Raw genomic sequence first — 24569 nt, forward strand, 5'->3', positions numbered from 1 at the left:
GTCTTTTTTTTTTGTCATTCAGTGGAAATACAGCAAAATGGTGATGCCTTACATGAAAATGGAGACCCTTCGACAAGGACAACCACCAGGTAGAATGTTTCATTTTAGTATTTGTGACAAAGTAATTAACATTTCCCACATATGAAGTTTTTAACCTTAGTTTAGAGTTTGCCATAGAATTTAAAAGCTTGTATCTAAGCATATCATTTGGTTGAATTCTTATCAAAGTAGTTTTTAGAAAAATAACAGCTTTAATGAGATAATATACATATCATAAGAATAACGTGTATATTTCAGTGGTTTTTAGGTTAACAGAGTTGGGTAACCATCACTGCTGTCTAATTTCAGAACATTCTTACCATCTTCAAAAAGAAACTCTGTACACATGAACATTCTCTCTCCATCCCTCTTTCCTCCCAGCTCCTGCAGCCACTAATCTTCTGTCTCAGTGGATTTGCCTGTTCTGGCCATTTCTTGTAAATGGTATCATATAATATGTGATCTTTTGTTACTGGCTTCTTTTACTTAGCATAAGGTTCATCCATGTTGTAGCAAGTGTCAGAACTTCATTCTTTTTTTATTGGAAATGGCTTTTAAAAATCTGTATTTGGGCATATTTTATCAGTAAATAGAGTCAGATAATGTGGGGAAATGGTCATCTTATTGCTGTCTGAATTGGCAGCTTCCTGTAATCACTAGAAGATAGATGATGCACAGATTGCGGTCTCCCCTCAGAGATCATCCTGCCATCTCTGTGATTCCCATATGTTCACATTTGATGACAGTTAATAGAGACTTCCTGTTTGAAATAATTTGTATTAGAATAAAAGCATGTAATAGCTCAAATATAGTGGAATGAACACCTGAAAATATGAAAATATATTGCTGTGAAATTGACTTGTTGCATTTGAAAAAGCATGCCAGTATATGACAAAGTGTGGCTTTCATTAATCTACAGTTACTAATATTACTCCTAAATTGCCATTAAATGATTTTCATAGAGCACTTGAACAGATCAGTATGTCTTCTGAATATATATTTGGCTTAAATTTATTTAGTATCCGCATTATAATTTACACTGAGAAAATTCAGGACTGAAAGGGTACAACAGGTAGATTAAAATGCATTAGCGTATGTGCATGTATATATATGTACATATATATATCTGTTCTTAATAATTTTTGAAATATAATTTTAGATGGATAAAGGAGCTTGAATCACTACCAAGCTAAAACCTAATATTGTTTATTGTATAGTAACACATTTTGAATCAAAGAGTAGTTCTACAAGCACCAGGAGAACTTGAGTTGGGTTCTTTTACTTGGACTGCCAGATCACTGATCCTTGCTGGGTGTCTTGGGAGGGGTGTACAAATCAAAATCACTTGGGAAATTTTTCAAAACTTTACCTGCCTGAAGTTCCTCAACACATTTCATTCCAAATATATAGGTGACAAGGGAAAGTATCGTTTATCGTCCAGATACTTACTGAGTGCCTGTTTGGTGCCAGACACTAGTCCAGGCACTAAGGATACAGTCCTGTTCCTGTGAAATTTTCATTCTGGTGGGATAGAGGTAGTTAGTAAACAAGTGAAGAAATAAATTAGCTAATTGGAGATAGCAATAAGAACTATGAAGTCATTGAAACACAGGACAGGGTGACAGGAATGTAAAGGAGCCTGTTTTAAAGAGAAATGTCAGGGGATCATCTCTGAGGAAGTGCCATTCGAACTAAAATTAAAAGGCCAAAAGTGTACCATCCAAGGAGAGATTTCAGGGAAGAGCATTCCAGACAGAGGAAATAACAAGTAAAAAGACCCTATTTCTAGTTAATTTATGCTCTGCAGACTCTTATAACTCTAGAATATATTTAACCTTTCTTTGATAATCTTCTAAGTCATTATAATTTTACTCCCTGTGTCTAATAATTTATAATAAACATTTGAAGACTTTTCAGCATGATTTTCATATAAAATTAATTTATTAATATGTCTCCTGCAAGGTGGGCAAGGAAGAACTTGGAGAGAAATAGATCAGAGAGATAGATGGGGTGGGACAACTGAGATGTGATCTGATTTATATTTTTTTAAAAATTAAGGCTGCTCTCTGGAGAAGAGATATAGGGTGACCTGTGTATATGGAAAAGCTCTCTTGGTCACTTACATGGTATCGCCTAACTCCCTGCCAAAGTGTTTGATTTTGTAGTTGTAAATATATTTATTTATTTATTGCAGTATGAATGCACTGTAAATTCTTCTAACTCTGGGATATAATATTTCGCCTTTTCTGATCATCACGTACTCATTATTTTAGTGCTAGTACATAATAACTTGTGATCAATTTTTTAAGAATTTTTTGGTCTTTCAGTATTCAATAAAGTTCCAATAAACAGTTTGGAATTGATTTTTATAAGTTTCATGACCTTTTTGAAAATACTTTCAGAGCATTTTAAAATAAATATTAATATTCTTAAGACCATTTAAGTCTATTTAAGACTATTTAAAATGTACAAATTGAACATTGGTTTGAGGGACTGAATTCATTTTGACAGTATATTTGTATATCTCAATATATTGATACATTTATCTTACAGTGTGGGTACACTTAGAACTGAAAGTAATTTAAACTTTAATATAGCAAAGTATGTAATAAAATGTAAAAAATAACCTGTTAAAAAAGTAATCAGGGTATCTTTTGTTCATTACCCTTTATACCTATCATTTTGCTTCCATGTTAAGAACTTGGTAAATATTTCTTATGAAACTCCTGATGAAAAGTTATTTAATTGTGGACTTCCCTGGTGGCACAGTGGTTGGGAGTCCGCCTGCCAATGCAGGGGACACAGGTTTGAGCTCTGGTCCAGGAAGATCCCACGTGCCGCAGAGCAACTAAGCCCGTGCGCCACAACTACTGAAGCCTCTGTGCCTAGAGCCTGTGCTCCGCAACAAGAGAAGCCACTGCAGTGAGGGGCCCATGCACTGCAACGAAGAGTAACCCCCGCTCACCGCAACTAGAGAAAGCCCACACGCAGCAATGAAAACCCAGCGTGGCCAAAAATAAATAAATAGATAAGTTATTTAATTGTACTTAATTCATTGAAGTAAGGCTTTTTTTCTTTTTTTTTTTTTTTATAGGTTGGCTGCTGAAGGTACTAATGGAATAGATAATCATGTACCTACAAACACTGTAGTACAAAACTCATGCTGTTCATATGTAATTAATGGAGACAACACACCTTCATCTCCATCTCAGGTTGCTGCCAGACCCCAAAACACACCAGCTCCAAAACCACTCACATCTGAGCCTGCCAATGACACTGGTAAGCATGGCTGCTTATGACACATTGTTTAAATGAAAAGTAAATTAAATTTTATTATCTATACCTGTACTTTTCTTACCGTACAATCTTTCTTAATCTTCAGTTTTATAAAAGGAACGTGAAGATTGCAATACCTGAAATTTTTTCTAGTAATTTGAATTTTTCTAGATTATTTAGGAAGATATTCCAAAAATGTATTAGTTTAGAAATAACCACACATTTCACTAAGCAAGTACTTACTTGATAGCTAGATTCTTAGGCTGTATGCTACAAAAAATACTATTTAATTCATAATATAGAATATATTTCTAAAAGAATTTGAGGGAATTCATTGATTTGTTAGTAATGAATGGTTCCTTTAACCTTTTACCATACAAATATTTACTTCTTGGCACGTAACTTAGTAGTAAAATGTACTGTGAGCTGATGTAACTCTTCAAAAGTTTTATATTTTCCAAGAGTAACTGTTATTCAATTATAGAAGGACTGCCTAAGGAAGATTTTTTTCTATAATCCTGTCTTTCAATGGATCCAGCTGTAATATTCATAAATCATTTTTTGTTTGATCTTTATAAATTAACTCAGATGAATTTCTTTCTTTTTTCTTTTGCGATACTCGGGCCTCTCACTGTTGTGGCCTCCCCCGCAGCGGAGCACAGGCTCCGGACGCGCAGGCTCCGCGGCCATGCCTCACGGGCCCAGCCGCTCCGCGGCATGTGGGACCCTCCCGGACCGGGGCACAAACCCATGTCCCCTGCATGGCAGGCGGACTCTCAACCACTGCACCACCAGGGAAGCCCCAGATGAATTTCTTGAAACTCAAATCTTAGGACTTGCTTCAGATTACTAGCATATGTCTTGGGGCTAGAGTTGGAATCCTGTTCTTTTCATTCCAGAGCCTATATTCTTTCCTTCATCTATTTATGGGAAAGTATTAAAAAGTAGAAACATGTAAGGAAGTAATTTAGTAATTAAATGAAAATAGATGGGTTTATAGATAAGACTGTTGTATATTTATACCCAAGATTGGGGGGATATTTACCATGCATTTGGTGAGTTTTTTGTAAACGTAGGAACTGACATGAATGTTTTTTTGAAAATTTAATTTGTTTATTAATGCTGCCCTTTTTTAAAAAAGATAGACTTAAAGATCCTAAGTACCCACAATAAGTAGACTTATTAGTCATTAATTTAAGGTGTCTGGAAAATGCAGAGAAGATAAACACAGATAAACAGGGTGAAATTAGTGAGCAGAATGCATTTATTTTCTGATTCTGGTATCCTTTATGGTAAGAACATTTGCCTCAGATTTATTAGCAAAAGGGAAAAGGAAACATTTTAGATTATTCAGGATTGTCTCTAAATTAAGAACAGACCAGTTAAAATAGCTCCTATTGGGAATTTCTGGGCGGTCCAGTGGTTAGGATTCGGCGCTCTCACTGCCGGGGCCCTATTTGATCCCTGGTCGGGGAACTAAGATCCCACAAGCCTTGCGGCCAAGAAAAACCCAAAAGCAAACAAAATAACAGCTCCTATTCCTGATATTCCATCTTTTTTTTTCTTTTCTTTTCTGTGGTACACGGGCCTCTCACTGTTGTGGCCTCTCCCGTTGCGGAGCACAGGCTCCAGACGTGCAGGCTTAGCGGCTGTGGCTCACGGGCCCAGCCGCTCCGCGGCATGTGGGATCTTCCCGGACCGGGGCACGAACCCGTGTCCCCTGCATCGGCAGGTGGACTCTCAACCACTGCACCACCAGGGAAGCCCCTGATATTCCATCTTTTATGAATCTGTATGAAAAGGTACCATAATGTGACCAACATCCTCACTAATTCCAAGAGAGTAAATACAATAGTGAGTTTCCTAGAACTTTGACTTATATTATCTCTCCTAAATTAAATTTACAGTTTTAAAAAATAGTCTGGGAAAAGCACCTATGGGAAGGACAAATAATTTATTTTTTTTAAATATCACACATAGAAAAATGGCTTATCTGAGTACCAGAGTTCTTAACAATGAAACATAAGTCCATTGCTTTTGGCCTATGGATTTTTAGGTTATCAAATAATTACCCATACCAAAAACCACACATACACAAAAACTAGTTATCTACCCATAAATAAATTTACATTATAAGCATTGTAGCTTCCTTGAGAACACTCCAAAGAGTTGTAAAAAATAAAAATAATACCCTTATGTGACCAGGCTTGATTTGTTATATGGGATTATCATTGGATTCAGAATGGTAGATCCAATTCCATTATTTCTGGAAGTAATTAGATAGCAGTGCCAATTCTTGATTAAGTCTACTCTTTATTCATGAGAAGTATAAGAATGTTGAATGCTCATTTCAGAAAGGCTTATGGAACCATTCTGTTTCATTCTTGTCATCACCTTCCATTTAAAGTATATGGAATTTGGGGATTTATCTCTTCATTCTAAAATATTTAGCTGCTAGAGTAGATTGGCCAAAGTATCCATTGACCACTACATAGTTGCATGTTTCAGCTTTCAGGCTTATTCAGATGTTGATGCAAAAAAGAGAAGGACTTACTGAGTTCCCCCTCATTGTAGAATCTCTTATTTATATTCTACAGCTTGTTAAATACTTTGTAGACTGTTTCTGTTGGGAACAGATTCACTTTCCACATTCTCCTCTTATTTATCCTTGCCTGAAATTTCAAAGTGAAAGTAAAACACACACATGGGCAACTAGAAATGAAGGCTCCATTGTAAATAATTCCCAAGACATTCACAATAATTACAAGGAAACCTAAGACAATCAGAGTAACAGCTAATATTTGTGCTACACATGTTCTAAACACTATATGTTCATTGACTGATTTAACTCTCACAATAACTCTTCAAAATAAGTACTAGTATTTTTCTTGTGAAGGAACTGAGGCACAAAGAGATCCCAGCTAGTAGAGGAGTTGTAATTGACATCCACCTCTTAGGCTCTCACCTCTCTGCTTTCCTGTTCATTTAGATGTGTGTGATTTTTATAGTGTCTCATAGTTATGATGTTCATCTTTTATACCATGATAAGCTTCAAATAATATTCCCCCAGCCAACTTAGTGATTGTGTTTGCATGTTCTTTTTGTTGTTGGTGACATCTGACCAAACAATCCACCTGTCATCATTCCATTGGCTGGTTTACAAAGACTTCTGGAACCTACTCTGTTGGTAGCAGTCACTTAACCAATGTCATCTGTATGATCTGTCATCCCTTAGTAGGATGATGAATTCAGGTATCTTTTCAAGGGGTAGTCTGCTTTAAGGTGTTGGTGTAAAAATAGGGTTTTTTTCCTAATCAGGAACTTTAAAAATCAGTTTTCACTGTTGGAGTGCTGATGGGGTGGAAGTGTGCATATTCTGTGTATAACACATTACACGTTTTTAATCCATTACTTGTGATCCCAAAATCCTAAAATCTTTTTTTTTTTGGCTGTGTTGTGTCTTTGTTGCTCTGCGGGGACTTTCTCTAGTTGTGGCGAGTGGGGGCTATTCTGTTGCAGAGTGCAGGCTTCTCACTGCAGTGGATTCTCTTGTTGCAGAGCACAGGCTCTAGGTGCACGGACTTCAGTAGTTGCAGCATGCAGGCTCAGTAGTTGCAACACACAGGCTCTAGAGCGCAGGCTCAGTAGTTGTGGCCCATGGGCTTAGTTGCTCCGCGGCCTGTGGGATCTTCCTGGATCAGGGATCGAACCTGTGTCCCCTGCATTGGCAGGTGGATTCTTAACCACTGCACCACCAGGGAAGACCCCCCCCCAAACCCTAAAATTTTTAAAACCAGAAGTTTTTTTGGTAAACTCATTTGATGGCAAAATGACTGGAACTGACTTGAAGGTATTTATAATTTTTTGTGCTTAGTGTGAGTATCCTTTTGTTTTGCTACAGAAGTAATACTGTGTTTAATTAGTGTGTAGGCCCCAAACTGACTTGGTATTAGTGTAATAGACAATATATGTGCCATACTATCTTTCTGAATTCTGAAGTTATGAATTCTGGAAGTCACTTGGTCCCAAGAGTTTCAGATAAGGGATTGTGGGCCTGGAGCTGAATACAAATTATTTCTTTTCATCAAAGACAGTATTGTACATGAGGGCTTTTGGAGGGGAGGGCATTTTCCCCTCACCCCCAACCTGTTCTTTTGAGTCTTAAGAGGATCCATTTGATCAGCTTAGTTGGTAAATATTGGTAGTTATTTTAAGCTAAAATGGGAGGCAGTCATGACTGAAGAGATTAGATTTGGCCTCTAACAGGACTGGGTTCCAGTCCCACCTCTGCCACTTAATGTTTTAACCATGTGACCTTGGACAAATTTAACATCCTCAAAATTTAGGTTCTCCATTTATAAAAAGAGACTAATACTCAATAATACCATATAGGATTGTTTCAAAGGTTAAATGAGGTCAATTTAAAACATCTACCATAGTCCTAGGACAGTGGTATTTAAGAAAATATTATTTTCTTCTTTACTTTTTCTCCCTGCCCCTAGCTTCTAGTGGAAATGACTTTTTCTAATGTATAATTACTGTTGTATTAATTAAGTAGAGCTCAGTTTGGTAAGTTTCAGGCAGAAATAACTGATTTCACAAGTTTATTAGACTTTTGCTTTTAGTTTTTTATTTATTTTTGCGGTACATGGGCCTCTCACTAATGTGGCCTCTCCCGTTGCGGAGCACAGGCTCCGGATGCGCAGGCTCAGCGGCCATGGCTCACGGGCCCAGCCGCTCCGCGGCATGTGGGATCTTCCCAGACCAGGGCATGAACCCGTGTCCCCTGCATCGGCAGGCGGACTCTCAACCACTGCGCCACCAATTGGAAGCCCAATTTCCTTATATTGAGCCATCTTTTAATTTATTCAGTTTCAGTTTTAGGGTTATATTACCCTTGCAGAATAAATTAAGGAACTCCTTTTTTCTTTTTCTCCACCAATGTACTATCACACTTCAGACAACACGGGGGTAATCTGTTCATTGAAGGCTTCAAAAAACTAACTGAGCCTGGTGCCTTTTGGAAGGATAGTATTAGATCTTTCATCACCTTTTCCATTTCTACTCTCATCTTTTCAATTTTTCTTTCTCTTGAGTGAGTTTAGTTAATATAGTTTAGACTTGTTGATATAAAGTTGTACATGGTATTCCAAACTGTATTTTTCTTTATAAAATTTGGAAACATTTATTTCATGGTTTCTCCAACTTTTCTGGTAAGAATTCATCTGAAGCATTTGTTAAAAATACAGATTCCCAGACCCTTCCCTAGAGATTTCCCCTAGAGATTCAGTAATTCTAGAATGGAAACTGAGACCTATACTTTTTATAAGATCCCAACTGATTCTGATCAGGTAAGTTAGGAAATTCTGATCTATTATATTGTTCCTTTAATTCCTTTCCTTCTACCATTTTCCCCTAGCTCTGGAATTGAATGCTAAGCTCATTTATTGCTATTTGTTCTTATATCCTTGGATACTTCTTTTGCCATGTCAAATATTTGATACAAATATTTTCATTGCCCTTAGTTTCCCTAAAGTTTGTGATTTCATTATTATTTTTTTCTTTAACTTAATAATTAGTTTTCTTTTTAATCTTTTAAGCAAAATTGATTGTGGGTGGGGGAGAACTGTCATTTTTATGGACATATAAGCATCAATTTTCTCACCAGTAAAATGGGAATAATGCTGGTATCTGCCGCATAGCATTGTTCTGTTAAATAAGATAATCCTTAAAAAAATGTTTAACAAACTCTGCCAGACTTTTAGTAAACATTTCAATAAGTTGTATTTTGTTTTGTTTCTAGTTTTATTGAATTATAGTCAGAATGTCACCTTCTGATTATAGAATTGGGATTTTCCTTTGGTCCCTTACATGTCATTTTTTTCTAAGAATTCTTAGATTGTTTGGACGGAATATATATATAATGGAAACTCAAAACTACCTCTCTAACCCTGTAATTTAGAACAGGTGTATTGACTGTGTTATTAAATCCTTCATATACTTAATATTTCTACTAATGCTCTTTTTATCTGCCTAGTTTTGACAGAGGTATGTTCACTTCTTTTCTCTGTGATTTGTCTTTATTTAACATTTATTGTTTTAGTATGCCAGGCATGTTGTAACTGTTGAAAATACAAAAGTGAACAAGTCTGACAGTGTTTGCATTCTGAACTCAATGAAAAAGAAATAAAAACAAATAAAATATTTCAGAATGTGAGAAAACAGTCTAATATGTAGCCTGGAGGGACAGTGGGGCAGGTTCAGCATTAAGTAAGATACCCCAGCACTGCCTTTCTGAAGGAGCGGTTGAGTCTGGACTCTGCGTGATAAGAAGCAGCCAGTCAGGAGCTATTCTGAGACGGTGGGAACAGCAAGTGCACATCCCTGAGTGGGAGGGAGTTTGTTCTATTCAAGGAACAGAAAGGAGACCATTTTGAGAAGTCAGGTGTACCTGTGGAGTAGACTGTGTAGAGTCTTTGTCATGAGCTGTGGTAAAGAGTTTGGAATTTATTCTGGTTGTAATGGGTATGTTTAATTAGGGCGTGAAAACATCTGTGTATGCTTTTATAAGATTATTTTGGCTGCTATTTGGAGAATGGATTGGAGTTGGACCGGAGAGGAAGCAGGCAGACCAATTAGGACGCTATTGCAGTAGAGTAAACAAGAAACGGTGGACAGGGGTAGTGGTGTAGACGGAGAGAAGAGCTGAGAGCACTTGCAGTTGAATTGTTGTAGGAGAGAAGTTTTTGCCTTGAACAACTGAAAGGTGCTATTTAATAATTAATTTTATTCCTCTGTTTTTAACAGTTTGTGTAGCATGTGCTATGTTTTAGTAAGCCTAAGAGTTTATGATTCTTTCTTATTGGACTGGATTGTCTTTTGTCAAATATTCCTCTTTTCCCATTTAGTGTTATTTTGCTTTGAAAATACTATTGCTAATCTTTTCTTTTTTTGGAAATTATTTTCTGCATTGTTGAAGAGTGAAAATTAAATGAGTAAATTCACTTTGACTATCATATATCAATTCTGAACATCATGTAAGAGACCCAGAATTTAGTCTCTCTGCACATTCTCTTTTCTTTTCTTCATGTTATCTAACAGTGTTGAGTACCGGTAGCACTATAAACATTTATTTTTTATATTTTGTTATTGATTTTTTTTCTCCCAAAGCTACTCTCCCCTGTAGTTGGTACAGAACTTCATTGGTTCTGTTGTTTTTTGTGCTTACTGTTTGATTCCTTTAATAGTACTTGTTTCTGTCCTTCCCACTATTTAAATCTCTTTCTTTAAAAATCCACCTGAACGTTCCACTACTCTTAATTATGTCTCTCTTTTCTGTTTCAGTTAAAACTTTGATGTGTGATTTTCTAATAGATTTTGTTCAATAATTTATTCTCTTTCCAGTTTTAATTTGACTCACTTTTATAGTGACACGTAGTTGAAATAGATGAATCACATTTAAAATGAAAATAAAGAAAATTATATCACTGTATCCCAGTGCTGGGTTATTTCTTTAGCAAGTGTAGAACGAGTTCCTGGATCTTTTTGTAGTCCCCTGTAGTACTTTCTTAAGAATTAATGCCACTTTATATTTGGCAGGAGTTCTTTTGATATTAGCTGCATTTGCATAGGAAAGGGAGCTCGAATGGGGTCATTTTAAGGTTTTTATATAACCCATGCAGATATTCAGAATTGATTCTTTGGAGGAAAAACGTTTGTTCATGTTGTTTTCTCTTTCTCTAAGTTAGAGTTATTGGTATATACATATATATATATATATATATATATAGTCTTAAGTTTTATTATTTAAACGTTATTTAAACGTTCATCTCTAAAATGTGAACAACAAAAATTATTGTCTGTCTTATTTCTGTCCGTACCTATAAATTAGGCTCTGAATAAATGTAATTGATGAGTTAACTGGTTGCTTTGTCATTCCTTGATAGATCATCTTACTAATTTTCCCCTTTCAGTTAATGGAGAATCATCCTCATCTGCACCAACTGATAATGCTTCCACCGCGGGTTCTGCAATAGTATCTGGAGAAACCGCCTTGTCTTCAAATTGCACTAGTACTACTGTCGAAGATCCTCCAGTTCAAGAAATACTGACCTCCTCAGAAAACAATGAATGTATTCTTTCTAACAGTGCAGCATTTGGGTCTGAAGCTAGAAGTACATTAGATCCTTCTACCTCCAGTTCTGGAAGTAGCTCTGCCTTCGAAGCAGCCAAATTAAGACAGCCAGATGTCTGTGTGGAACCTGTCCGGCAGCAGTCTGGAAATGCCAACACAGAAACTCTGCCATCAGGGTATGTTAAATTAATGATTGATTGTCTCTGCCTCCAAGAAGCTTGTTTAGTGGCTCAGGTTTTTAAACATACATACAATACAGTTTGAGAATGCTGTGATGAAAGTACGGTGTATACAGTGCTGTCCTGCACAGCTTACAGCAGTTAGAATTTCTACTCTCTAGCTGTGGAAACTGCACCTCTAGAGGTCTCTACCTCATTGCCATCATTTGCTCATCACAGTCACTGTGTCCATACCCTTTCTTACTTTCTGAACTGTTTTTTTCTCAGTGCTCTTTACTGGTTCATCTGATTTTGCCTATTGCCTAATCGTGGTTTCAGCCTTTGGTCTTCTCCTGAATGTGCTGCCTCTGTTGAATCTTATACTCTCCCATCATTTTAACTATTAAATCTATATATCCAGACCAGAGCTTTCTCTGAGCTTATTTTTATCTACTTACTGGAAATCTCCACTGCTTCCTGCAAGCATTTTTGGCCATACAGTATCTTCCCTTTCCTCTCAAAAATCTCTCATTTTCCCTTTGTCTTCTGTCTTTGGCAACTTAGTCATTTATCTTAGTCTCATGTGTCTACCATTATGACACTGGTATATAAGAAGCTCTTCTTACTGTCAAGAACCTCATGATCTGATGGGGGTTAAAGATAAATAAATAGTCATTGTCTATACAGTTCAATTAAAGCTAAGCTAGAGGTGTAAGTTTAGGGTGCTGTGGGAGGGAACATATTTAGAGGGAAGTTAGTGGGGAGTAACCTGCTATACTGAGATAAAGAGTACTTTATGGAAGAGGTGACCCTTGAGTGGATTTCTGAAAGAGGCGTAGGAGTTAGCACAGCAATAATGGAGGCACAAGTGGTGAAAGGTTTCATTCTCAGTGGAGCTAACTGCACATTCGGATTTCTAACATCCATAACCGAGTAAACTGAACTCAGGAAATGGTATTTTGTTACAGCTTGAGTTGAGCATTGGAGGAAGCAAGCTATGTAGTACTGAAGAATAAACAGTCCTCTGAAGAATTTTGTATACCTGCTAAAAGTTTGGGAGTTTTTTTCCTGAAAACCATGAATAAACATTAAAGAATTTTAAGCAGGGGAGTGCCACAGTCATATTTGCATTTTAGTAAAATTATTCTAGGAGTGGTATAGACAGATTAGGAGTCAAGGGACAAGCTAGAATAGCAGCTAGGCTGTTTCATACATGAGAGAAGTGGGCACATTCCTGTTTAAAGTGGTAAGTACATAAACTTAATTCTGTGCGGCCAAGTACATGCTTCAGCATGCCTGTAGCCACCGTATGTGATCTTTGCATTAGGAGAATTTTGTAGGGATCTAGATGAGTGATTTTCAGATTGCAAGTTGCAGCCTGTTAATAGATTGTGACCAGCATTTGAAAACATAATAAAGTAGGTCAACATGGACTAGAATAGAAAACTGAAGTGTGTTAGGTAAACATTGTTTTGGGAGTTTGTTTTTCTGATGTATGCTTGTGTGTGTAAAATCTGTAGGTAAATAGCAGTCTAGGGTGAACAGAGGCATTTATGTAAAGTGTATTCTTACTCTGTGAGCTGTTATCTAGAAGGTTGAGATGCTACTAATCCAGGTGAGAAGTAAAAACAGCCTGCACTAAGGTAGATGCTAGTCTCCTGGGGCGACGTTATGATGGGTGTGGTAATTAGCTGTGGGAGGTAGAGTCGGAGGCTGGAGGCAAGGGTGACCCCTCTGGCTTATGCAGCACTTGGCTTGTGTGACCATTTGAGCCAGCAGTTTCCAATCCACGTCATCCTCCCTCTTTCCGTAACAATCTTCTTAGTTCCCGTGTGTCCGCTCTTGGGTAACTTGCGTGGCTAACTACACAGTACAGCCGTAGGTGCTAGAATCACGAGTGTTCTGAAGGAAGCGTATTCCAGCCCGTGAGTGTTATGCCAAGCGCCGTCTTGCCTAGAGCCCTTTCTTTGCTTGTGCTCTGACTGTTGTGCGGAGTGTTATTCCTCAGATATCTGCGTGTCTCTGCTCAAATGTTACCTTGCTCCAGAGGCCTTTCCAGATTCCCTCTCTCCAAATCAGGTCCCTCTGAACCCCATCCCCTGCCTTATTTTTTCCCAACCTTCTGTTATGAAAGTTTACAAACACGCAGAAAAATTTAAAGAATTTTACAGTGAACACCCATATATCTCTATCTACCACTAGGTTCCGTAGTTGACATTTTACTCTGCTTGCTTTATTACACATCTCTTCATCTCTCCATTTGTCTAAAGTTTAAATATAATTTCCTGATAACTAAGTTGCAGATACCAGTACATTTTGCCCCTCAAAACTTCGGCTTGCATATCGTTAACTAGAATTCAATATTTGCTTAAAGATTTTTTGGTAAAGTTTACATAGAAGGAAATGCATGAGTCTTAAATGTGCCATTTTGATGAGTTTTGACAAATGCTCATTTGTCACACCTTTATTAAGATTAGAGTATTATCATCACCTCAGAAAGTTCTCTCAAGCTTTCAGTCAATCCCTGTCCCTACTTGGAGGGGGGGCAGCCACTGTTCCTCCTTAAAAGCTTTTTTCCACAGTATATTATAGATTAGTTTTCCCTGTTGTAGAACATAACATAAATAGAATCAGTATGTACTCTTTTGACTAGGGTTCTTTTAATCAGCATGATGTTATATGTATTACTTTTCTTTATAACACTTAAATCACCATGAGACATATATTTGTGTGTTTTTGTCAGTTTTCTCTCCACTAGACTGAAAAGGGGGCTTTATTTTGTCCATTTCTGCATTCCTCGTGCCTAAAACTATGCCTGCCATGTAGCAGGTAGTCAATAAATATTTATAAGTGAATTAGAGCTAGATTAAATGATTTTGAGTGAGTGAGCAATTGGGCAAAAGCCCTGGCTTGTAAATCATTCGGAGGAAATGGTAACAAAGTCAAAAGCTACTGAAAATTCAAGTAAGGTAACTGAAAGGCACCCATTGAATTTAACAACAAAGAGATTACTTATTGTTGATCTCAGACAGAATGATTTCTGGGAAATAGAGCGGTACTCAGACTGCTGTGTGATGGAGTGAATGGAAGGGATGGAAGTGTGATAGAAAACTCTTTGAAAGATTGAGAACTAATGCATAAAACTTTTTCCCTGTGAACACACAGGGAGAGATGAGTGTTTGGTAGAAGTGAGCAAGAAAAGATACAGTATTGAGGAGTAGATTTTTGTTTTAAAAAATGGCAGTGACCTAAGGGTGGTCAGTTGCTGATGGGCAGGAGCCAGGAGAGAGATTGGCAAGCCATACAGGAGAGAGGGGCAACTGTTGGTCGTGGTTTATGAGAAGGCAAGTCTTACCACCTACCCCATTATCCAAGTTTGAAACCAGTAGTTACCCACTCAGCAACTAAATTCTATCATTTTTATTGTAATATATTTAACAAAATTCTTCCACATTTATTATTATTTTAACAAGGTCTTTCTTCAGCAGTAGGTTTTGGAAATTTATGAGAAAGGGAGGCTACATCTGAATACTAGGAAGGGAGAGTATTATGGTTGAAGGTGAGGTGTAGCGGTTATAAGTTAGCACTTATCCCCGTGAAATTAAAGAATTCTATTGAGAAGTCTCATCAGTCGACCTGGTAATTTGCAGCTATTTGAGGGGTACTCATGAATTTCCACTGCAGGGATAATCTAGTCTCTGGCCAGTTCCAGCTCATCACTTTTATAGTACCCCCGAGTACAGCTCTAGTTGGCTGTCACTGTGAGTCTCCCACATCAAGCCTGAGACCACGCCCCTTTATCCTGGTACCGCCTTTTTCCCCTGCCAGCACCTTCCTTCCTCATTGCTGCCCAAGGCTTGCTCTGGTCACCACTCACACACTGGGGACTCATTCTTGGCAACCGTCCTGCCCCCAAAGGTAGACTCTCATTCTGGGAGTAAAAACTCAGCAAGTTGCCTTCCCGTGAATCGGCTGCCAGGGCAGGAGAGAAAAGCACACTGGGATCCTAGAGTCACTGGGTCAGGTGGTGAAACTGACCAGGCTCCTCCCCTGCGGGCCAGGAGTTCTTTGTCCCAAGAACGTTGTCAGCAGAGGGCAACTGGGTACACGGCATGTCCACAACCTGGGATGCCCTACCCCAGGAAGACAGGGTGGGGCATGACAGGAGTTTTTTTGTTTGTTTGCGGCACGCGGGCTTCTCACTGTTGTGGCCTCTCCAGTTGCGGAGCACAGGCTCCGGCTGCGCAGGATCAGTGGCCATGGCTCACGGGCCCAGCCGCTCCACGGCATGTGGGATCTTCCCGGACCGGGGCACGAACCCGTGTCCCCTGCATCGGCAGGCGGACTCTCAACCACTGCGCCACCAGCGAAACCGTCCCCTAATTTAAAATTTGCTTCTGATCACAAAACTAAGACATGACCAAATAAAACATTTAAATGATACAGAAACTTTTAAAGTACCCCTTAAGCTTATCACAGAGAGAGTGGTGTCTAAATATTATTCCAGTGGCATATATTTGCGAGCTTCTCTCGGTCATTGTTCCAGGCACTGGGTGTTCAGAGGGGCAAGAGAGCCCAAGACTCTGCTGCTGTGGAGCTAGTGTTACAGCAGGCTGACCAGCAGTGGCCTTGCATTAAAAACCTACTCAATAATGTCAGATAGTGACAGGTTCTATGAGAGGAAGGATAAAAGTAGGTGAAAAGGATAAAGAGCAACTATGTAAATTACTATTTTGCAAAGACTTGTAGAATTATTTTAAGAAAATGGAATCACACTCTACATACTATTTTTCAGTTGCTTTTTAAAACTTGGTCATATTTCCATGTCAGTACAAGTAGGTGCACACATTCACCAAATATTAATAAATGTTTAGTAAGCATCTCTTCTGTGGCAGACACTGTGCTATGTGCTATTAGTACACTGATGAGCAATATAGATCAAGGCCCAACATTCGTGAAACTTTTCGTCTAAATGTGTAGGCTTAACCTTAATCCTTTTGAATGGGTTTATAGTATTTCCTTTTGTATTAATTATTGCTGTGTAACAAATTACCCTAAAATTTAGCAATTTACAACAACAAACATAATCTTACACAGTTTCTGAGGCTCAGGAATCTGGAAGTGGTTTAGCTGGGTGCTTTTGTGCAGTGTCGCTAATGAGGTTGCAGTCATCTGGAGGATGACTTTGCAAATCCAAGAGAGCTGAATTCTGGCCTGTCAGTGGGGAAAGCCAGGTCTACGCATTGGAGCCCCTGAAGCTCCCTTCAGCCTTCCACCCTGAAGGCCCAGGAATTGGCAGCATCAGATACCTTTGGAAGTGGCTGTGAAGACAGCACTGTAAACAGCAAGATTGTTTGAAAGTCATGTTGAGAAATGAATCCCTACTTTTCCTTCCTGCAGCTAGGACTGCTACCTTGCCCTAGGGGTTTCTTCTCTGGAGGTTCTGTGCATTTGGAACACCAGGCACAATTGAGGGCAAGGTACTGTACTACATCAGGGGACATAAGTGAACCTTTATGATGTTAATAATTGAATAAAGTTATAAGTGAATTTCCAAGCCCACATCCTTCTTTCATACCCAAATCCCAAAATACTGACAACCAGGATTTTACTATTCTACCCAGGAGACTGGAAGTGTCTTCTGTCAAAGCCTCCCCACGCCGCTGCCCAGAGACTAAAATACTGATAATCTGTTTGTTCACCAACAAAGTAGCCTCATTATATTGCCCTTCAATTAATTCCACAATCCACAAGCCCCACCTACAAAGCTCCTGGTCAGTTTTTTTGGTGCCCTACTCATTAGACGTCTGAGGGAAACCTTTTAATGTGAAGGGTAAAGATCAAAACAAACAACCTAGAAAATGCTCTTGAAGAAAACAGACTATTTTAATATTCTAAGAGGGACAAGAGTAGATGTAACATATTAAGGAAGAATGAGGTTTGTAAAAAGCTCTTGGAAACGTAATTCACTGGAAGATGTGGCTAATAAAGGTAAATGAATTTCCCAGAAAATAGAACAAACATAAATTTATGAAGTAAAAGAAATAAAATAGAAAAATTAGAGGACCAGTTCAGAAGGTCTGATAAGAGAAGTTCCAGAAAGAGAAAATAGGAGGAAATATTTAACAAAATAAACAAAAATAACCCACCTTTTACAAACAAGAAGGAGGAACTTCCTTATGGAAAGGGCTCACCAAAACTCAGGATAATAAGTGAAAATAAATCTATATTAAGATAACTTGTTATGAAAATTTTAGTACATTGGGGCCAAAGGAAAAAATCATAAACATTTCCAGAGATTTAAAAAAAAATGGAAAAACAAATCTCATAATCATCAAATCTCATAAAGCGTTAGACTTCTCAGAATCAACACAAGAAGCTAGGAGACAATATGCCTTAAATGCTGAGGGAAATTATATTCAGCCTAGAATTCTGGATCTAGTCTCACTGTTAGTGTGCACACAGAATAAATACATTTCAGACATCCTGGGTTTCCAAAAGTTTACTTCCCATGTAAGCTTACTTTCTGAGGAGGCTACCAGGATGCATGTTCCTCCAAATTTAGGTAAATAAAAGTGAAGGACGGGTTATCCAAGTGAAAGGAGTTACCAGCAAGATGATGAAAGGAAAGCTTGATGGCAGGTGTGACTGATAAAATACCCAATGAGCTTGAATTTTTTTTTTTTTTTTTTTTTGTGGTACGCGGGCCTCTCACTGTTGTGGCCTCTCCCGTTGCGGAGCACAGGCTCCGGATGCGCAGATTCAGCAGCCATGGCTCACGGGCCCAGCCGCTCCGTGGCATGTGGGATCTTCCCGGACGGGGGCACGAACCCACGTCACCTGCATTGGCAGATGGACTCTCAACCACTGTGCCACCAGGGAAGCCCAGAGCTTGAATATTTTGAGAGGAGATTTATGCAACTAGAAAAGTATTTGTAGTTAAATTAATAAGTACGAAGAAAATAAGGAAATGGGAGGAAAGGAGACAAAGAAATCATGGTGTGTTCATAGCTCAGCTGTCAGGAGGGTTTACACAGTCATAATAATTATAAGGGAAGAACACAGCATATGTGTGTATTTGGAACAGTTGGAAGGAGGGTCCAGGTTACAGTGTATATGCGTACATCTGTGCAGGAAAGAGACTTAGAGCTTCACCTTTCATAGTGAGAAATCAATAAATTATGCTTGAAATTAAATTAGTAGAGTAAGCTTGTTAATAAGAAAAAAGAGGTAAATGCTAAAAGAATTGGCTAAAACAGTTGAAAATATTGCCTTTGGGGAGTAGAAAATGAGATTAGGGGACAGTAGGCACTATTGTTTTTTTGTAATGAGCCTCATAGACTCTCTGATTGTTTAAATTGTGTGGAGGTTACATAATTATATAACTGTGAGATATATATTAAATAGTATATGAAAGTATATATAATTTTGATAAAAATTAAAGCTAAATTAAAAGTAGTAAAGAGTATTTGTAAAGAAAGTTTGGAAACCAGGAAATTTTGATATAGAATAGCAGTACAAATTCAAGAACTGATTATAGGAATTAATACCTAAAAATAGCAAAAGTACCATTATCAGGAAGTTCTTGAAACTTGATATATTTTGTAGGTATTTGTTTTTGGCTGTTAAGCTTTCCTACAAATAAGTGACCCACTGGTATGTGTCCTAGGTATTCCAGAAATGTCTTTAAAATAATTCCGTATTTAAATCCTGCCTTCCCATGAACATTTATTATTATATAAAAACATATGAAGTAAATCTGAAATTTCAGGTTATTATTTTTAGTAAAATACTTATGAGGAATATCTAAATTTTTGTAGTTACAGGGTAGCATGAATGTTCCAGTGTAGGATTTTATACCACTGTTTCATAATAATTTTAATAATCTATATGATCCTGAATCGGTTGTGAACTTGGGCATCTTTATTGTTCATGGTTACTGTTTAAGCTTGTTGTGACTAATGTTTGTCAGATGCAGCTTAAACAAATGATTATTTTTTGCATGCCATTTAAAATATGTATGTATGTGTACACCTTGTTAGGGAATAACTTTAATACGGTCATTGTGTAGGAAAATAATTTAAAAATTAAAGGCCTCTCTAATCAAAAAGAAGTCAAATTAAATTGGATCCTTGTGTTTAAGAGAAAGGAAAATATTTTCCATTTATTCTACTTTCAGGTGAAAACAAGAATATTAAACTCAGAAATACCAGGTTTTTATTTTTTATGTTTAAAATTTTTCTTCTATACCATTTTAAGGAAAGACTGGAAAGGAAGAAATAGGGATCACAGAGGAGAAAATGAGGGTGGGGAAAATAAGAGATTGAGTGTCTTTGAGATAGAACAGAAAAAGATAAAATTGGATGTCCATAAACTCAGAGGCTTACCAAAGACAAGAGAGGGATAGTGTGCACAAAAAGAAGACACTATATGCAGATAGAAGAAAGAATTTTCATGGAGCTGTGTCACCACATACTTTAAGGAGATTTCTGCTAAAATCTTTTAGATGTGTATTTTCTAAATTGCAAAAATGGATATTACTTCATTGACATTTTGTGCTCTGGGCATGATATTAGGCTGAAAGTTCCTCTGGTCTTGATTGAATTTCTGTTTTCTGATGATTTGGATTTCTGTAAATTAGTAACTTTTTAAAACTTTATGTATTATTTTGTCTTCCTCTGCTAACTGTACTTACTGAGTTGTCAGTACTGTTGATGAAAGGTGAGTAATTAAGGACTTAAAAGGCACAATAGGGACTTCCCTGGTGGTGAAGTGGTTAAGACTCCACACTCCCAATGCAGGGGGCCGGAGTTCCATCCCTGGTCTGGGAACTAGATCCCACATGCATGTCTCAACTAAGAGTTCGCATGACACAACTAAGGAGCCTACGTGCCTCAACTAAGGAGCCAGTGAGCCTCAACTGAGGAGCCCTCGAGCCACAACTGAGGAGCCCACCTGCCACAACTAAGATGCAGTGCAACTAAATAAATACATACGTAAATAAATAAATATTTTTTTAAAAAAGATATCTTCTTAAAAAAAAACACAATAATTGAGAAAAGAAACAACTTTATTTTATGTATATATGTGACCTTTTAAAGTAAAACTTACCTGTAATTTTTTGGATTATAAGAAGGAACCATTTTTCAGATTGTCTTAGTTTGTTATCTTTTATTTTTGCTTTTTCATTGAAGGTGGGAACAGAGAAAAGATCCTCATGGTAGAACCTATTATGTGGATCATAACACTCGAACGACCACATGGGAGAGGCCACAACCTTTACCTCCAGGGTAATGTAGCATCTTATACATCTTCAGTTGTGTTTTATACATGTAATTTTAAAAGTTTATTTAATACAATATAAAATGATTCATTCTACCTGTTATGTTTCCTTGATTTGCTTTTGTGAGTAATGAATGTTCAGTAGATGAGATTTGTTACATTGTGTCTCTTTTACAGTTAGTCTGAAGGGCTTCCAAGAGATTGTCAAACATTGGCATGAGTTTACTGAGAGCAGTTGTAGAATTTTGATCCAATTTGAGTCCTTGTTATTTTTTAAGGAATGAAAGTCATATTTAGGATAGTTTATATGTATGGTTCTCCATAGATAGGGATCTAAACTATGCTATTGAATGACACTTAACGTAATAAATATTAGTATCATTCAAAATACCTAAAAGATTGCTGCAAGTAAAATTGTATTATATTATGACTAAAATTATAGAGGGTTTTAAATGAAAAAGCATTTCTATTACATACTAAATAAAGTTTATGCTCTTAAGTGGTCATTCAAGGTCATTCACAAACTGTCCTTCCAGATGCAACTCAGGGTCCACCAATATAAAACATATTCAAAGTCCAGAAACTTCAGGACAAGAACTATGTTATTTTTGTGAGATTGGTTGCTGAAAGCATACTGAAATCATATAAATTAATGACATAAATTGGCTTAAGGTGAACTAAACTCTGGAGGATAGGGAGAATTCTGACTGGTAGAGAAGGGCATTCTGTTCTGAGGGGATATTAAAACAAAGGCATGACAGAATGAAACATATGACACATTTGGGGCCAGCAAGTAATTGATTTGGCTCTCATATGGGTCCCTTGAAAGACCTTAAGGGAGTTAAGGTGAGAAATGGCAAATGGGTTCATTTTTATGCTATGCCAGAGAACGGTGATAGGTGGAGCAGCATGGCCCGATCTGCACTTTAGTTCAGCAGCAGTGTAACCGTGAAAGGTAGGTTAAAAAGCTATATAAGTTGAGTTAAAACCCTTTACGTGGGCAGGAATGATAGAGGCAGATTGCTGGGTATACAGTAAACACTCAGTAAATGTTTATCAAAAAAAGAGGGAGAAAGTATAGTCATACTGTTACTGTTCAGTCTATGGCCTCTTTTTTAGACAGCACTTAGAAATCATATAGGGAAGAATGGGAAGGTAGTTTAGCTAAAATAGATAGCAAGTGTTACATGTTCATAATTTTTCTGAGGAGTATCAGTATTTACATTCTTTTAAACTTAGCTCTTGGACTTGATTTTTAAATTATTTAAGTGGAGTATTACCTAACTACTTTCCAGTTTCTTATAGTAAGAGATTATTGTTTATTTTCATTTTTACTATTGCTTATTTTATTTTTGGTAGTTGGGAAAGAAGAGTTGATGATCGGGGAAGAGTTTATTATGTAGATCATAACACCAGGACAACAACCTGGCAGCGGCCTACCATGGAATCTGTGCGGAATTTTGAACAGTGGCAGTCTCAGCGGAACCAACTGCAGGGAGCTATGCAACAGTTCAACCAACGATACCTCTACTCGGTAATTAGGAAATTATAAGATTTTAATACAGCTTTTCCTCCAGGCTTTTCCCTTTTCTATCTTTGTGATTTTTCTTAAATGTTATAGATTACAAGGTATTTTTTAGTTGATCATTAGTAAATAATTAGCATTTCTGATATACGTAAGCACTTTTAAGATTTTTTTTTTAATTCTAGTTTACTATCATAACTATACAACCAGGTTTTTTTCCTTATTAAGTGGTAGTTTCATAAATGCAATTTCTTAATAAAATAACTTGTCTTTACCAGTTCCTAGTCTTCTACTTTTAGTTATAATCATTTGGTTTGCTTTAAACAAAACCAGTTACCTCCTGATTTTACTTAAGGCCAGTCTTGTATATTCCAGCTATTCTGATTCCCATCCCAGATCCTCAGAAATGCTTTCATCTGTTTTGGCCCACCAAATATATATTCTTGGGATTGGAGGTAATTTTGTTCCAAAAAAAATCTAATGCTGTCTGAAACTTTGACCAATTGGTGATCTATTTATTGCCATAAGCAAACATCCATAAGAATGGGGGGTGGAGGGGACTTCTGTTAAATAGGTTTGATCGCAAGAAGTAGAAAATATAAATTTTAAGTACTGGGCATCTCTAGAGAGTGTTTTGAGGCAACTTGAAACCCCAAAATGTAGAAGGGAATTAGGAAAGATACAAAAAGAAAACTTAACTCTTCAGAATCCTACCTCAGGATGGCTCATTCAACTCCACTTTCTTTGGAGGTTAAATAATAAGTTCTCATTTGCAGGTTGATCCACTCCCCTGGTTGTCTATAGCCAGCAGAGAGACAGTGGGCCAACTCAGCTTGCACAGCATCTTGTGCTGTAAATTTCTGGTTTTTTAGCAACTTATACAGAAGTCTGTGGTCAGGTTCCATCGTTAGCTGTATATAGTAAACAAATTATGTACTGTGTGTGTGTTTTGGTTGGACTTTGTTGTATGTATGAAAATCTTAGGGAAACGGCAGAATTAGGCAAGTTGTGTATCAGAAGTGTGTTCTATACATAACAGAACATCTTTAGCCAGATTGAGGTTTATTATCTAAATAATATTGAGTACAATTAAAAGTATCTATTACAAGGTTATAAAATATCAAGATGCATACACTTTATCATTAAGAAACGATTTTTCAGGTAATGATTTTTATATTTGACATTCTTTAAAAATTGATGGTAAAATGTTTATATTTCCTTCTGAAGGTATTTCTGGGTTGTAGTAATGTATATGCATTACTCTATGTATGAATATATAAAAGCTATTAATACTAAGGTAAAAGTTTACTAGTATAAAGATAATTCTAGTGTTTAATATTTATTAATAGGCATTTGTTTTTTTGGTTTTTTTAAATTTTTTTAACATCTTTAAAGCACTATAATTGCTTTACAATGGTGTGTTAGTTTCTGCTTTATAACAAAGTGAATCAGTTATACATATACATATGTTCCCATATCTCTTCCCACTTGCGTCTCCCTCCCTCCCGCCCTCCCTATCCCACTCCTCTAGGTGGTCACAAACCACGTAGCTGATCTCCCTGTGCTATGCGGCTGCTTCCCACTACCTATCTGTTTTACGTTTGGTAGTGTATATGTCTATGCCACTCTCTCACTTTGTCTCAGCTCACCCTTCCCCCGCCCCATATCCTCAAGTCCATGCGCTAGTAGGCCTGTGTCTTTATTCCCATCTTACCGCTTAGGTTCTTCATGACATTTTTTTTCCCCTAAGATTCCATATATATGTATTAGCATACAGTACTTGTTTTTCTCCTTCTGACTTACTTCACTTTGTATGACAGACAGAGGTCTATCCACCTCACTACAAATAACTCAATTTCATTTCTTTTTATGGTTGAGTAATATTCCATTGTATATATGTGCCACATCTTCTTTATCCATTTATCTGTTGATGGACACTAAGGTTGCTTCCATGTCCTAGCTATTGTCAGTAGAGCTGCAATGAACGTTTTGGTACATGACTCTTTTTGAATTATGGTTTTCTCAGGTTATATGCCCAGTAGTGGGATTGCTGGGTCATATGGTAGTTCTATTTGTAGTTTTTTAAGGAACCTCCGTACTATTCTCCATAGTGGCTGTATCAATTTACATTCCCACCAACAGTGCAATAGTGTTC

At 37.3% G+C, this 24569-nt stretch overlaps 1 protein-coding gene across 1 annotated transcript in view; it reads left to right on the forward strand.

The window, feature by feature from the left end:
• Window positions 1-24569, forward strand: part of WWP1 (WW domain containing E3 ubiquitin protein ligase 1) — a 91416-nt gene that overhangs the window by 27879 nt on the left and 38968 nt on the right. The window contains exons 6-10 of the mRNA XM_065895772.1: window positions 23-89; window positions 3134-3318; window positions 11289-11625; window positions 20802-20897; window positions 22249-22423. Of these exons, the coding sequence (XP_065751844.1) occupies window positions 23-89; window positions 3134-3318; window positions 11289-11625; window positions 20802-20897; window positions 22249-22423 (860 nt within the window). The remainder of the gene's footprint in view (window positions 1-22; window positions 90-3133; window positions 3319-11288; window positions 11626-20801; window positions 20898-22248; window positions 22424-24569) is intronic.

Source organism: Phocoena phocoena, chromosome 17 (genome assembly GCF_963924675.1).
Source record: "Phocoena phocoena chromosome 17, mPhoPho1.1, whole genome shotgun sequence".
Lineage (NCBI taxonomy): Eukaryota > Metazoa > Chordata > Mammalia > Artiodactyla > Phocoenidae > Phocoena > Phocoena phocoena.